This window comes from Gymnogyps californianus, chromosome 1 (genome assembly GCF_018139145.2).
Source record: "Gymnogyps californianus isolate 813 chromosome 1, ASM1813914v2, whole genome shotgun sequence".
Classification (NCBI taxonomy): Eukaryota; Metazoa; Chordata; class Aves; order Accipitriformes; family Cathartidae; genus Gymnogyps; species Gymnogyps californianus.
This window is the reverse complement of record NC_059471.1, coordinates 94669102-94683253: the sequence shown is the minus strand read 5'-3', so window position 1 is coordinate 94683253 and position 14152 is coordinate 94669102. Positions and strand designations below refer to the sequence as shown.

At 46.5% G+C, this 14152-nt stretch overlaps 1 protein-coding gene across 5 annotated transcripts in view; it reads left to right on the top strand.

Annotated features, from left to right (window-relative positions):
* BCOR (BCL6 corepressor) overlaps window positions 1-11291 on the top strand; it is a 40026-nt gene extending 28735 nt beyond the window's left edge. For all 5 annotated transcript variants that reach the window (XM_050909049.1, XM_050909035.1, XM_050909058.1 and 2 more), the window contains 5 exons: window positions 34-200; window positions 7221-7366; window positions 8577-8654; window positions 8864-9014; window positions 10185-11291. In XM_050909049.1, the coding sequence (XP_050765006.1) occupies window positions 34-200; window positions 7221-7366; window positions 8577-8654; window positions 8864-9014; window positions 10185-10479 (837 nt within the window). In that variant the 3' untranslated portion in view covers window positions 10480-11291. The remainder of the gene's footprint in view (window positions 1-33; window positions 201-7220; window positions 7367-8576; window positions 8655-8863; window positions 9015-10184) is intronic.
* The last annotated feature ends 2861 nt before the right edge of the window (window positions 11292-14152 follow it).

Sequence of the window (14152 nt, the reverse complement as noted above, 5' to 3'; positions counted from 1 at the left end):
ACTCGATGTATCTGTTTTTCCTCCTATTTCCAGGAAGTGGTTCTGTATTGTTTGGAAAACAAGGTGTGTGATGTGAATCATCGTGACAACGCGGGTTACTGTGCCCTGCATGAGGCCTGTGCCAGAGGCTGGCTGAGCATCGTGCGGCATCTCCTCGAGTACGGGGCTGACGTCAACTGCAGCGCTCAGGATGGAACCAGGTTAGCAGCACCCCCGGCCCAGCATCGGGTGGTCACCACGGCCGGGCAGTGGTTTCTTTGGCCACGATGGTGGGAGGAAGCACCCCTTCCCTCTCTCTTTATGCCTCTCCTTTATCCTCCCCTTGTCCCCCTCGTCTCCATCCTGTGTGAAATCCCCAAAGCAGGTGACGCTGCCAAGGTCCTCCTGGCACGGCGTCCTCCTTATTGCTGGTCCTTGGGCAGGAGCGTGCAGGACTCGGTGACCTCCTCCGCTCTCCGGTTGATAAAGTGGTGGGGACGCGCTTTTGTTGTGACTCGAGTTCAGTGTAATTTTTTTTTCTTCTGGGAATTTTAATAAGTTGTGCTTTATTTTTTTTAAAGAATTTGTGAAATTGCCAGCTGCAGGGCAGGAAGGAGTGATACTTGAGCTGCAGCCTTGCTTGTATGCGCTCCAGGTCCTTTGAGTTGTGCCAAAAGAGTGGGCTTTGCCTCGTTAGCAGGGTTACTTTTAAGAGCACGTCAGGCTTTTGCGGCGATTGGGTGTGCGAGTCCTATATATGCTATATAAAAATGTTGTTTTGCTGAACTGTTAAACTGCCTGCTCATTTGATATTTTGGATTTTTTTTTTTTTGTCCCGAATTAGCCTTTTTTAGTTTCTTCACAGAGTAGTAGGGGTGCTTAGTTCCTGTGCTCGCAGAATAGATAGTGAGCTTTTCTTTTTTGCTTTGTGGAGATAGAAATGCTGCTCCACACCTTTTTTAAGCTTCTTGTGCATCTCCTAAAGTACCTCTTTGACGACCTCTGCGGGGCTGACCTTGGGGTAGCTTGTCCTCAGCATATGCAGAACATTATCCAGTCTATGCATTTTGGGGACAGGTCGCTTTGTATTCTGCGAAGCTCCTGCAGCTTGTTATCTTAAATGGTTTATCGCATTCACTATCACCATCCAAATAGCCAGGGAGGTAAAATTAGCACAACTAAGAGTCTGCCTCTTTTGTTTTTAAGTTCTTTATTTATTAACTTGGGAAGGGAGGAGTCAGGAAAACAAAAGTCCCTAGAGGGCTGGTTAGGATGGTCCATTAGAAGTTCATGATGGTCAGTCATTACTGGCCCATCACGGCCCAAAGGAGACGTTTCTGGAGAAACAGTGAAACTCTGGCTGGATTGTCAGATCCCTTCTCCATCTCCCACTTCTTTGTAAGAAGTCTCAGCTCTCTAGGCTGACAAACAGCCCCGCATTTTCTGCTGTCTCGAGCTTTAATACGTGACCTATACAACAGCGCTGAGTTGCCATAAAAAGAATCCTAAATTATTTTTGTCTCACTTGTTGGAATAACCTATATAGAAAATTAACCCCAGAAAGTTTCTGACCAGTCTTAATCACCCGCCAGTTCAGAGTCCACCTTTGATTTCGATTCACAGATGGAGCTGATTTTCAAGAAAGAAACTTGGCTTGTGTACACTGAAAAGTTGTTTTGGGGAAAATGCATTTTAGAAATCAACATATTAATGATCTGATCATAGATGGTAATGTCAGAACTCAGCTTGCGGTTCCCTTTCTTTTCTGATGGCAGACTTATTTTTTGTTTGAAAAGCTGCCCAACAGACAGCGTGAATCCAAAACGCATCTAATATACAGATGAAAGATGGTCTAGCTGCCCTGAGTTGGGCAGGACAGAGAGCAGAAGCTTCTGTAAGGAACTTCTGGTCGGTGTTACCCACTGCCTTTTGGTAGGGCCAGACTTCTGTGTCTCTGTAGAATAAATCATGGCATTCATAGGACAAATCCCATTTCTCTCTTGAAGCCTCAATAAGTTTTTCTCCTTTAACTTTTAGGAGGAAAGAAGTGTCAGTCTTCCTCAACTGTGTTGCTTTTTAAATTCAAATTCCTGAACACGTTCACCCCTTGGAAAGATACTAAAATCTTAAAACCAAAAAGCCCCAAACAAATCCACCATGAAAGACTTCCCCCCCTCCCCTGCTTTAACTATGCTGAATGTGCCTTACTGCCCCCTCCGCCACCTCACAAGCCCACTAGCCAAAGAGATTTTTGGTCGTGCTGGAAGCTCTCAAGTCTCCAGATAGTAAGAGTGGATGTTTAGCTCTGTTCAGCCAGTTAACGTAAATCCGCATAGAGGAGCGATGTAACTGCATACACTGCATTTGTTGGCGTGGCAGCCTGGGGTGTCACTTGGATCCCAGCTGCCTGAAGGTTCGGTCTCTGTTACTTGCTGTGTGCTGCCTCTGCAGTCAGCTTTTTGGAGGACGCTCTTTGAAAAGTTGTGACAAGTGAGGATATGGCTTCGGTCTGAACAAAATGTCCATATGAACGTGAAGGATGTAGGAAGGTTCTGCAAAGTCCGTGCATCTCTCCTTTCAGTCCTGTCTGAAGTGCTGCAGGTGCTCTGATCGGTGTGGTGGTTTTGCATGTGTGTGTTTAATTTTGAAAGTGAAGCAAAGACCTGAGCCTCTTGCTTTAGTGTTGCCTTTTATGTACCTACGCAGCCAGTCTGTCTGTCGTGAGTTCAGTAGATAAGGTAGGCTTTCAGCCTCCGGTTCCTGATACTATCAGAAATCTTGGTGAAGCCAAAAACAAACGAAGCATCAGACTGTAGTGGCAGGGCAAGGAGTTGACGGCGTTTGGGGGGTGTAGGTGTGGTGCAGTCCTTCCTTTCACCCTCAGCTCAGCGCTGGGGCTTTGCCTGCAACACCTACTGCTGCCTGCAGTGCAGGATGTCCCTCTATCTGCCCTATTGACAGCACATCTGGCCGGGCTAAATACGGTGGTCTTCTATGTTTTCCCCCTTAAACTCTATGCTGATTGTGGCTTTCCAAATGCAGCGCCTGCAGACCCTGAATACACAAGCACTCTGCTGCTGAATTAGTGGCTAATCAAAGATTATTGTAGAACGGGGTGAGATCTTTAAGACCTGTCTCAGAGGTGCCACAGTCACTAAAGGCTCTTAATCGTCTTACCTATAAATAATAATAGACCGTGCTTAAGAGGTGAGCGCTTTCCTTCCCTGACAGGACCGCAGTAAGTGCAGTAGCTCAACAAGGGACGTTCAACTACCAGTGCCTGACATTAGTAAGGATGGTTGCTGGTGTATTTGGCCTTCTCTCCTTGTTCTTCTCCTCTTACCTCTGCAGCATGCCCTAGCTGAACCGGCACCGCTTTAAAAACAAAGCCGCATGCCAAAAATATAGGCATCTCCTGCCTGTTAGTGAGGCCTCTCCATCGCTTCAGAGTTTGCTCGCTAGATTCGCTCTCCACAGCCAGTTCTGTTTTATCCTTCTCGCTGGCAGCTGATGAGCTCAGCCTTTTTTATTTTTTCCCTGGGAGGACCATGCCAAGATGGCTCTCTTCCTGTGTCCTTTCAGCTGGTCTTGGCAGAGCGATACCCTCCAGCAGCTAATTGCGTTAAAGAAGAGGCAGCCAGCGTAGCTGCCCTCCTGCAACTTGTGCCTTGCCTCTTCTGTGGGGCAGCGTTGCATAATAGAGTAGATGGAAGTATAAATAAAATGCCAAGATATGGTATTGCTCGGCGAGTTACGAGACCTCTTATTGCAGCGAGGAAAATTCTGATGGTGCCTGAAAGGCTGAGAGCAAACCCGGACTGGTCTAAATAGTTTATAATTTTGGTGGTGGAATGATAAACCCCCAGTGAAATGTTTTCCTAACTCTAGTAGCAGTAAAAATAGTAGGAAGAATTCGACAGTACACAAGAGAGGGTTGAGATGTGTGTCTCCTGTAGGATATTGCAGCTCTCGAATGTCCCCAGATCCTTCTGGGGCCTTTCGAAGGGTTTGTTTTAGAAACAAGCTGTACTACCGTTAACTGTACCATTAGGGATAGAGAGCGTTTATTTCCATGATGCTCGGGGCGGAAAAGATAATATGGGCAAAGCAGCCCAGGAGAGGACTCCCAGGAATCTTTTTTTCCCATCTCAAAAAGTTGCCGACTCCAGTAGTCACTTTTGCATCCTACAAAGAGGATGGTTAAACTCTGCCAAGACTGAAAAATACTCCCTCCTCTGCTGGCCCTGGTGGGAGAAGCAAACGAGTAGCTGTGCCTTTGCATGGTCCCACTCGTGAGCTTGCCGAGAAGCTGTGCTCGCCAGTAAAAAGAGTCTGTCAGCGCTCTGTTATTGCCTTTTTTCCCCTGCCTTATCTATGGGGAATCTCCTTTTTTTTTCCCCTCCCTGCCAGTGTTTTCTTTCCTTCCTTTGCTTCCTTCTATTTATTGTTCTTCCTCCTTCCGCGCGCCTTTACTGTGCCTTTCCTTCCCCTTGCCTCCCCTCTCGTGCCCTGGGCGGCCTCGCTGTGCTCCGGCAGGCAACAAAGGTGGGTCTGCCTGCCCCGCTGCCTGCCCCGCTGCCTGCCCCGCTGCCTCTGCCCCTGTCTGCACCACTGCGCCGGGCTGGGTGACGCATAAAAAGGGAGAGGGGGTCCCATCCCGGGGTTACAGCCCATGCGCTGCAATTTTTCCTTTCTGGGGAATACTGAGGCGCCCTTTAATAAACTTGTCCGGGTGTCGTTAAATCGATTGAAACACTGGGCGGTGATTTAGATGCTGGTTTTAATACGTTAAGGGATCATCTTGAATTCATTACCACTTCAAAAGCCACTTAGGTAAGTCAGTTTAAAAAAAAAACAAACAAGAAAACCCACAAACCAATAAACCCACAACACTCTCCATGGCCCCCCAAAACCAGAAAATCCTAATTCTAAAATAAAATGGAAAACAGTTCAAAATTAAAGACTCCAGTGAAGTGAGGGAGTGGGGGAGAAAAAGCATCCCCAGCATTTGGCGGCAGCCGTAACTCTCATCTGTTCCCGGTGCCTGTTGCCAGACTTTCAGCCAGGGTTGCTTCATGCCCAGTGGGGGACAGGAGGGTTTGCAGCAAGGCTGACCTTTCCCGCTGTAGATGCTTGGAGTGTCGTGACCCGGCAGCTCAGGCCTCAGATGCTTGCTGACAGCCAGAAACACCCGATACTTCTTCAGCCTCCGTGTTATATCGCCTGGGATGTTTAGCGCTGGCCACATCCTGGATGCGCTGGGTGCTGCGGAGGCATGCGATGCTGTGGCAGTCCCTGTGCGGAAGAACTGAGTCAGTAGGTGGAGGTGGGGGGCTGAGGCTCGTGGGGGACCCTGGAAATGCTGGCTTCTGCAGCACTGTCTGTCTCAAGGGAGTCACATAGTTTCAGTGTTATGTTAGAGACTTCCCTGAGAAATTGAGAAGGGATATCCTGACCCTTTGCAAGTGATCCTCAAGGACATCTCTGGTCTTAAAATTTGAAAGTGGCTTTCCAAAGAGCAGCATGTCGAGCTTTGAAGGTGTTGCACGTGTTGCGCTCTCTGGTGCCGGGGGTCTGAGGGGTGGCACGAGCTGGATTAAGGACTGTGCTCAGCAGCTTGAGGATCACCTGCTTCTTTGCTGTGTTGGTGGCCTGGGGTGTGTAGGAGGCAGGCAGCGCAGGATAAGTCCTCTCTCCATAGGGAACGAGCCGCAAACTGTCCAAGTGCACCTCCTCATGCCAATATAGCGTGCATATGCCAAAACCAAAACTGCATACAGCTTTCCAGCAAGATGGGGGCAAGCGAGAGTGCTTCGTGTGTGAGAGGTGTTAATCACCCTAAGTCACAGCCTACTGGAAAGTACTTGGACAGTACACCTGGAACATAGTTCTTTTTGAGATGGATCAGAGTCCCCCTCCTACCAGCAGTGCTGTGTGATAGATGGGAAAACGGTGGTGTGCCTTCCCCTTCTGACTGGTTTGATCTGCCTCTCCTCTGCCCTGAGCTCACGTGGATGACAGTCCGTACCAAAGTGGTGGTGGCGTAGAGGGGACATTGCCGCATGTGGCAGAAGGAGTGGTGGGACGTGGCCTCCTTGCAGAGGGAGTTTCAGCCATGGTTGTTAGCCGAGCGTTGCTTGGCAGATTGGTAGACGGAGTTGAGGGGTTTACTTGTCTGTGCTTCCAGACGACTTCTCCTTGTAACATCATTCTGAAAGCTTTCCAGGAAGGCAGTACATGATCCTAGTTAAAGTCCTTCCTTACTTCTCTTGCCTTTTATTACATCTGTTTGAGAGCTTGAAAGCCTTGTTGGGGGGCAGCGGTGTTGACGGCCTAAAGCAGGAGGTGTGTAGAGTTGAATTGAACTGCCATGATCAGTGGCAGTTCACCTGCTCATCGCCGTCAAAGGAAAAGATGGGATTTTAACACATCTTCATTAGTCTGAAGGGTAATATATTCTTCTTCCAGACAACTCCCCGTTACGTATAATCAATTTTAAAGGCAAAAGTTAATGCGATTTATAATTAGCGATAAGGAATTCTAAACCTGGAATTGCAGGCATGCGTATTAATGAATAATCCTTCTGTAGGCTCACAAAATCTATGTCTGAGCTTGTATAGATTGCTCATGCTGCGTAAAATGCGTTAACTTCTGGGTGGACTAAACTTAAAATAACATGTTTTTCTATTCTCCGAGTAGAAGGGTTGAATTGTGCTGCAAATATATTCGCAAGTACTATTTAAAGAGGATATGGCGCAGAAGTTTAATTCCCAGCAAATTTTCATAACTTATTTCTGTGTACATAATTTAGGAGCTTTGGGTAACTGATTCCCGTGCTTGCCCAGAGGCAGGCTGAATGAGCCCTTACTCCACAACACGCTGTTAAATTGGCAGAGATTTGGAACGGTAGAGTGACTTGCAGCAAAATGATGTTTGTGAGGCTTCATGCAAACTTCTGCTTTCTGTTACAGTGGTGTAATTATTTCACTGGCCCTCGAAATACGTACGGCAATGAATAGACATAACAGAAATATCTGCCCCAAGCAGTCTGACTGTGAAAAGACAAGAGGGGAGGGGATGATGTGCAACTAAAACTGACAATGAGATGATTGGCAGCTGTATTAATAGTGTTATTTGCTAGAAATAACTTTTATCTGAAGTCAAAAGTTTCTTTTCAAACGCATTTGTTTAATACGATTGAGTCAAAATGTAACGCCGCGATCTTTTTTATTTCTCCCCAGACCAATCCACGATGCGGTTGAAAACGATCACTTGGAAATTGTCCGCCTGTTACTGTCTTACGGTGCTGATCCAACGCTTGCGACCTACTCTGGGAGGACCATTGTGAAAATGACCCACAGTGAGCTCATGGAGACCTTCCTCACAGGTCCGTGGCCACATTGCGTGGGGCTTTGCTGGTTGTGGCAAACGGGGGACGTTCCCTGGCCCCCTAAAGTCTCTGCTGCCTGGCGGGGATGGCTCCATGCCAAGGAGCGTTAGGGTAGGCTGCAGTAGCTCCCTCTCTGCCCGCAAAAACCCAGTGGCTGCAGGTGGGAAGCATAGCCATGCATGGGGACTCCTCCTAATTGAAACTTTTAATAAGTCGTAAGGATTATGCCACTATCAGATTTGATAGGTAGGTAGGAGGTCAGCGGGCTGTTTCGGTGCCTTCAGGTTTCTGCTTGAAATGAAAATAAGAAACTTGCCAAATCGAATAGCTGTTTGTTAAAATTAATCATGTTTTCCCATAGTCTTGCTTTTTATCCTTCTAGTACTTGTCTTTTTGCAAGTTCTGCCTCATTTTATATCTGAAATGCTGTAAAACTGTATTAAAGGCTCTTGTCTTTAAACATGTCCATGTTCTACTGTGGTTTCAGGGTTTTTTTCCTGTTAGTTTTGGATAAAGACACTTGCATTCCCTAATAACTTAACTCTGAAAATGTTTGCAATGTTCACAGTCAATGAGTTCAAGTACTCATCCACTTACCTGTTTAAACGGTGCAATGTAGAAAGCGCATAGAAAGCACATAGGTGTATCAGGACTCCAGTAAAGTCCAGTATCTTGGACTTCTTAGCATGTTGAATCCGAGTGTCTTTTCATCAACTCAGGTAGCAAATCTCCCAAATTATGTCTGTAGAAAAGAATTACATCTTCTGAACGTATCTGTGTGGAAAAATCTTTTCCATCAGTTTCTTTGGGGCCACTGTTTGACCACCAAGTTGGTGTCCAGAATAACTGTGCAGGCTATGAAGTGTGGTACATCCCTGTCCTTCACAAAAATAAAATGCCGCTCTCAGTTTCTGAAGCTTAAGGTTGGGTCTGTCCCTGTTAGACCTTGGGTGATTATTTGATGCGGTGGGTCGTTATTTGATGTGATGGGAGAAGGGATGCAGGAGAAAAGCGAATTCCAGGAATATTTGCGAGAAGGGTGTGTATATGCTGTTGTTTGTAGCATGTGCATCAGGAATACGGTGCGGGGTTTTTTTTGTGGAAGGTATGGAGGATGCATAGTGAGACTGTATGACACACGGTCTGCTAAACTTGCCAGCTTTTTGTTCTCATCAGTGTGTTTTTGTTGTTGTTTTTTCCTCTCCAGAGTATTTAACTGACCTGCAAGGTCGAAGTGTTGATGACCCTGGTTTGTACTGGGATTTCTATGGCAGCTCTGTGTGTGGTGAGCAAATGTTACCCTTTATTTCTTTGTATGCGGAGACTTTCAAAACATGCGGCACGTGGGGGTGGGGGCTGTTTTGTTTTTATGGTAGAGGAAGCTAGGAAGGAAGCAAACTGACTTTATTTACAGATCACGCTATTGGAAGCAAAAGCAAGACCTGCAACAGTCTTTTCAATGCTGACTTGGCACCTTTATTCAATTTTATTTAGATCCAAAAGATGAGTCTGGATTTGACATCTTGGCAAATCCTCCTGGCCCAGGTGATGAAGAGGAGGATGACTTTAGCGATGTGTTTGAATTTGAATTTTCGGATGAGCCTCCCTTGCCGTGTTACAACATTCAAGTGTGTCTCTCTCAGGGGTAAGAACAAATACAGGGTTCGGGGTAAAAATAGCTGAGACGATCTGCTTGGGATGGCAGCAGTTTGTGTCTGTGGGGAAATGCGTTTGCATTTATCTAACGTAAATGAGAGAGCAATACCGTAACTGCCAGGGTTTTTAGAAATAAGGTAATAGGAGGTGAGAGGGGGAGAGGCTGACTTGTCAGGGCTGTGTTTTGAGTGCCATACTCCTGAGCTGAACAAATGACGTTTGAGCACAGATTCCTTCCCTCATCCCAGGCAGGCATCTTGGTATAACATCCCAAAATACGAGTGCTTCTAGCACTTAAATTTGGATATCATGTTTGTAAGGTGTTCTTAATTTTATTTAATGGGCTTTTCTGTTTTGCTGAGTGGACATGCTTTTGTGGATGACGAAACTGGTCTAGACTTTGCAGCAAAACTGGTTTAAAGCCCTGAATCGTATCAAACAAATAAACATCTTGAAGAAGATACTATGATACTTAATAATAAACAAAGACCTGGAAAATTTTATCATCTGTTATATTCAAGATATAAATTAGCTTCATAAACAGCTACCATTTGTCATTTGCACCAGTTTTGATGACAGCTGTGGGAAAAATAGTTTTAATCGTGCAGGAGTGCGGGTTTTAGCATGTTTTTATTGAGTGATGGATATAACTTAAGTTCTCTGAAGTGGACAAGTACAAAGATTGAATTAAAAAATGGTATTCTTAATCTGAGAAAAACGCCTCGGTTGACTTGTATTTAATATTGGCATCTCTGGAAGTCAGAGGTGCTGAAATTCCTGATTATAGCTCTGGGCCTTTTCCTAACTCGCTTAAATGGGAGTTGGGCTCAGCCAGGCGAACCTTGAACCATGTGAGCAGCCTTCGGGATGGCTGCTGACCCACGCATGCGCTCACGAGCCCCGGGTTTATAGGCTCCAGTGCCCCTGCATGCCTGGTCCCCCTCCTTCCCCAAAGCTGCGGGCAGCGGTATTATGAGTAAATACATACGCGCCTGCACATCTGTTATATTTGACCCCCTGGGCAATGGCCTTGATTTCAGGGGGGTTGTTTGTGCGGGTACCGTCAGGGAGGGTTTGTCACACAGCGACACAGTGAAGAGTCAAGAAGCCCGTGACCTAATGTCGGTTACTGGAGCCTCTTTCTCCTTCGCTTCCACAGACCACGAAACTGGCTTCTGCTCTCGGACGTGGTGAAGAGGCTAAAAATGTCATCTCGCATCTTCCGCTGCAACTTCCCCAGTCTGGAAGTTGTCACCATCACGGAGGCAGAGTTTTACAAACAGACTTCCCTCAGCCAGTTGTTCTCTTGCGCTACGGACCTTGAAGCTTTTAACCCGGAGAGCAAAGAGCTGTTGGACTTGGTAGAGTTTACAAGCGAACTCAAGACTTTGCTCGGCTCCTCGCTTCACTGGTTGCATCCACACGAGGACCCTCCCTTCGACATTCTCTGGTGAACCATCAGGCCGTTTAATGTACAGTGCTCTATACAGTTACTTCTTTATGTATATGTGTTCAAATGCAATTGTTTCTGTAAAGAAAGGACACTATTAAATATGAAAATATCTTTCCTTTATATAAGAGATCTGAATTCCAGTTGGATGGATTTTGGAAGAATTTTTTTTTAACTTCAATCAGTTTTTACAAAATTGTTATATAATGTTTCTTTAAATGCACACAGGCTTTGGGATAAGTTTGTTATTACTCGGAACACATTTTTTTTTAAAGAACACACCCACACATTGACTTTGTTTCATACAAAGCACTGATTACACAGAACATACTTTTTCTAGGTGATGTGATCAAAGTCGTGTGGCTTGTTTGGGAGATAGAATTCGGTAAGGCACTTGGTGATATTATTTTTGTTTTTTTGTTTACAGAATTACCTGCTTTGGCCAGGTAAGCACTATTGAATATAATTCAATAGTTTGTAATATAAATTAAACCATATCCATACGCATCAACTAATTGTAAGAACTTTTATATCCTAATTTAAAAGCTGTGAAATTTAGTTTTCACACATCAAACCGGATTGTTTATATATGTTTAAACATTTTATGCTCTTTATTTAAAGAAGACTTTGAACTATTTTTTCTGTACCTTGTAAAATATTGAAAAACTAACATATGTTGAAGTTGCTTGAAACTGTACATAAACTAAATTTTCTGAATTGTGTGTTTATGTTTGAGATCTGTGTTTTAACTTTGTAAGTAAATCTCCTGCCTTTGTATTTATATTTTACAAAAATTTTCTTAAAGGCAATAAAACTGTTGAGAAATGAAGAGGCTAAAGTGACTCCCATTAATTCCGTGCCTGGTTGCGAAATGAGCTCTGACTCATTAATGTTTATGAAAGGAGGCTCCGCGTGTGGCTCCCAAAGCGGAGCAGAGCTGGCACAGGTGCCGGCGAGCAGCGAGCAGCTGATGAAATCTGAGGTAGAATCTGCATCGGCTTTCTAAATTCAAGGTTGCAAGAAAACATCGGACGGGCGCCTTTTGTAGGACAGAGGTTTAAAAGCAGTATTCACAATACTTTCTGCATCGCCTTTTAGTTAAAGAATTGTGAATAGCTTCAATTCTTTTCCCTCCTTTGTAATCATTTTAAGTTGAATTGACTGAATTCTCTTTTCAGTGGTGTCTGCAGAGGGGAGGAAAATAGTACCAGGGTAAATGCTTTAGTTTTAATGTGGAACATGAAAGCTATGAGCACACTTTGGGGGGATCTAAAGGGACAGTGACCAGAATGTCACTTTTACACAGCTCAGGAACTTGCATCTAAGAGGCTGGGCTCCCTGGGCTTGGGCAGGCCCTCTCTTAAGGGTCTGGGTCTGCCCTTCCCCTTGTGGAAAGAAGTTCTTGCTGTCAACCCAAACTCTGGAGTTTTGCTTTGGGGCTGTTTGTAACAGTAGTATGTCCTGCGATAGCCAAACGCTTCAGCTGAGATGTTTAAATCGCGCTGCTCTTCTGATGAGGGCCAGGACACCCACCAAAAGGGTCTCAAGCAGAGCACCTGGTGCATCTGAGAAAAGCATCTGGGAAAAAGTATCTCCATCTGGAGCAGTGAGGCTCAGAGGTTTTGATTAATAGACAGTGTACTGCAGGTTAGATCTTTGCTCTTGGCGGAGCTTAAGAAAGGGTGTGAATTACCGTCGTCCTGAAGGTAAGGGAGAATGACACCTCATTCCTGAAGGTACCCCAGAGGGAAAGACGCAGGGCTGATGCTTCTCGTGGTGTGTTGCCATCGAGTCTTTCGCCAAGCGTTTGTACTGTGTGGCTTACAGTGGGACTGCTTCTGGGGGTAAGGTGGTTTTGTAGCTGAGCCAAGAGGCAAGAGAAGGGTCGGACAGGGGTCTAGAAGTCCCATTTCTGCACAGGACAGGGAATTTTTAGTCCTAATACAACCGCCAACATCTTTCTCCAGACTTCGGATAAGGATGATGATGGTTATCTCCTGTACGACTTACATGCACACCCTGGGTTTCCTTTTAAGCCAGCCTCCAGCTTTGCAAGGAACTGAAATACAGACATCCCTGCTCTCCAGCGCCGGCTGCTTTTATCCCCTGATTTTCCCGGAAAGCAGAGGTAGGCCAGAAAAACTAAGGCAAGGGAGAACATTAAAAGCAATTGTTACAGACACCTTTATCTGATCAGCTGCGTAATGCTTGGATGGTTCGAGCTGAGCATAAATCAGCTTCGTGTCACTTCCAGGGGTGTGTGGCAGACACCTCACTTCTCGCCATGCCCCGCAGGCAAACGGAAGATTGACGCAGCTTCCTCTTTTGGCCAGCTCCTCCTCAAATGATCTTGAGCACGTGCTCCCCGAACATCTCCGCTTAGTCAGCTTTCCACTATCTCCACCGAGTACAGTTGGGCCTTCTCCATGCTGGCGCTTGCATCCGTGCTCAAATACAGTAACAGCCTCATGCTGTTGTAATGCAAGCGTGTGCCCATCCTGGGGCTCGTCTGCACTCTAAAAATAGGGCTGTGGCGGGGAACACCTGGTCGCAGTGCTCTCCCTTGACATAATGCAACCATTTTACCTTCTAGGATGTACTCTTTTAAAGAGACTTTGCTGCGTGAGGGTGCTTGAGAGAGCACGGAGGGTTCAGCAAAGGAGGAGGGCAGCATCCCGTGCTGCTGGGCGAACGAGGCTGTCTTGACTGACCCTATTCTGGGCGGTTTGGGAGAGACTGTCACAGGGGAGGCTGGCTGCACGTGTAGTTTTGCAGTAGGCAAGCCCAGGGGATAGTTACCTTGGGGAGAGGAGAGATGGCAGCATGCCGGCAGGGAGTGAACTCAGTGACAGCAAGTGTAGGCAGGGGAGTCGAAATGCTGGCTGCCTTGCCAGCATCAGGACTGGCTGGATCCTGCACGGTGCAGAGCCAGGGACTGAGCTAGCTCCAACCAGCATGGCAGGGCAGGGCTGGGAGGGGGCTGATGTTCAGCCTTTCAGCTTCTGGACTCGTGCTGCTCTCCTTTAAAGCACTTTCCTGTGCATCCTTCGTGGGCCAAAGAGACTTGCTTCACACCGCTGGCATTGCTCCAGGTTAATAAAAAACAAGGAAACAGAAACGCCGCCTTTGGGGATGGTAAAACCCTGCTGATCCCGTGTCCTGCCTTCTGCAAGGTGAAAGTGCAGCGTTGATGCTGTTGGGGCCCAAGCCAAGGTGTTTCCTTGAATTTCCCCTGCTTATCACTTGGATTTGCCTGGCTGGGAGGTTTTGCTGCCCTGTGGAGGTGTTGAAGAACCACTGGTGCAATAGCGAAAACCCCATCTCCAGCTAGAGCAGGCAGGTGAGCCTCACTGAAGGGAGTTTCCTTGGTCAGACTTTTACTTGGTGCTGGCTGGGAAATCCCAGGAAATACCCGGCTCCAGGCTGGCTGCCTGGCGGGGGTGGGGAAGCCACAGCACGGGCAGTGCTGGGAGGTTTCCCCCGAGATAAGCAATGCTGCTGAGGACTGCAAAATATTGAACTCCTCCTTCGCCTTCTTGCCTTACCCAAGAGGACTGGGTTCTGCATAGTGGGGTCAGCCCTGGGAGTTTCCCATTTGGGTTATTTCTCCCTCTGGACACTCTTCTGGTTTCTTCTGCTTTGCTGTTGTCTCCCCCTTTTGCTCTGGTGGCCTAGCT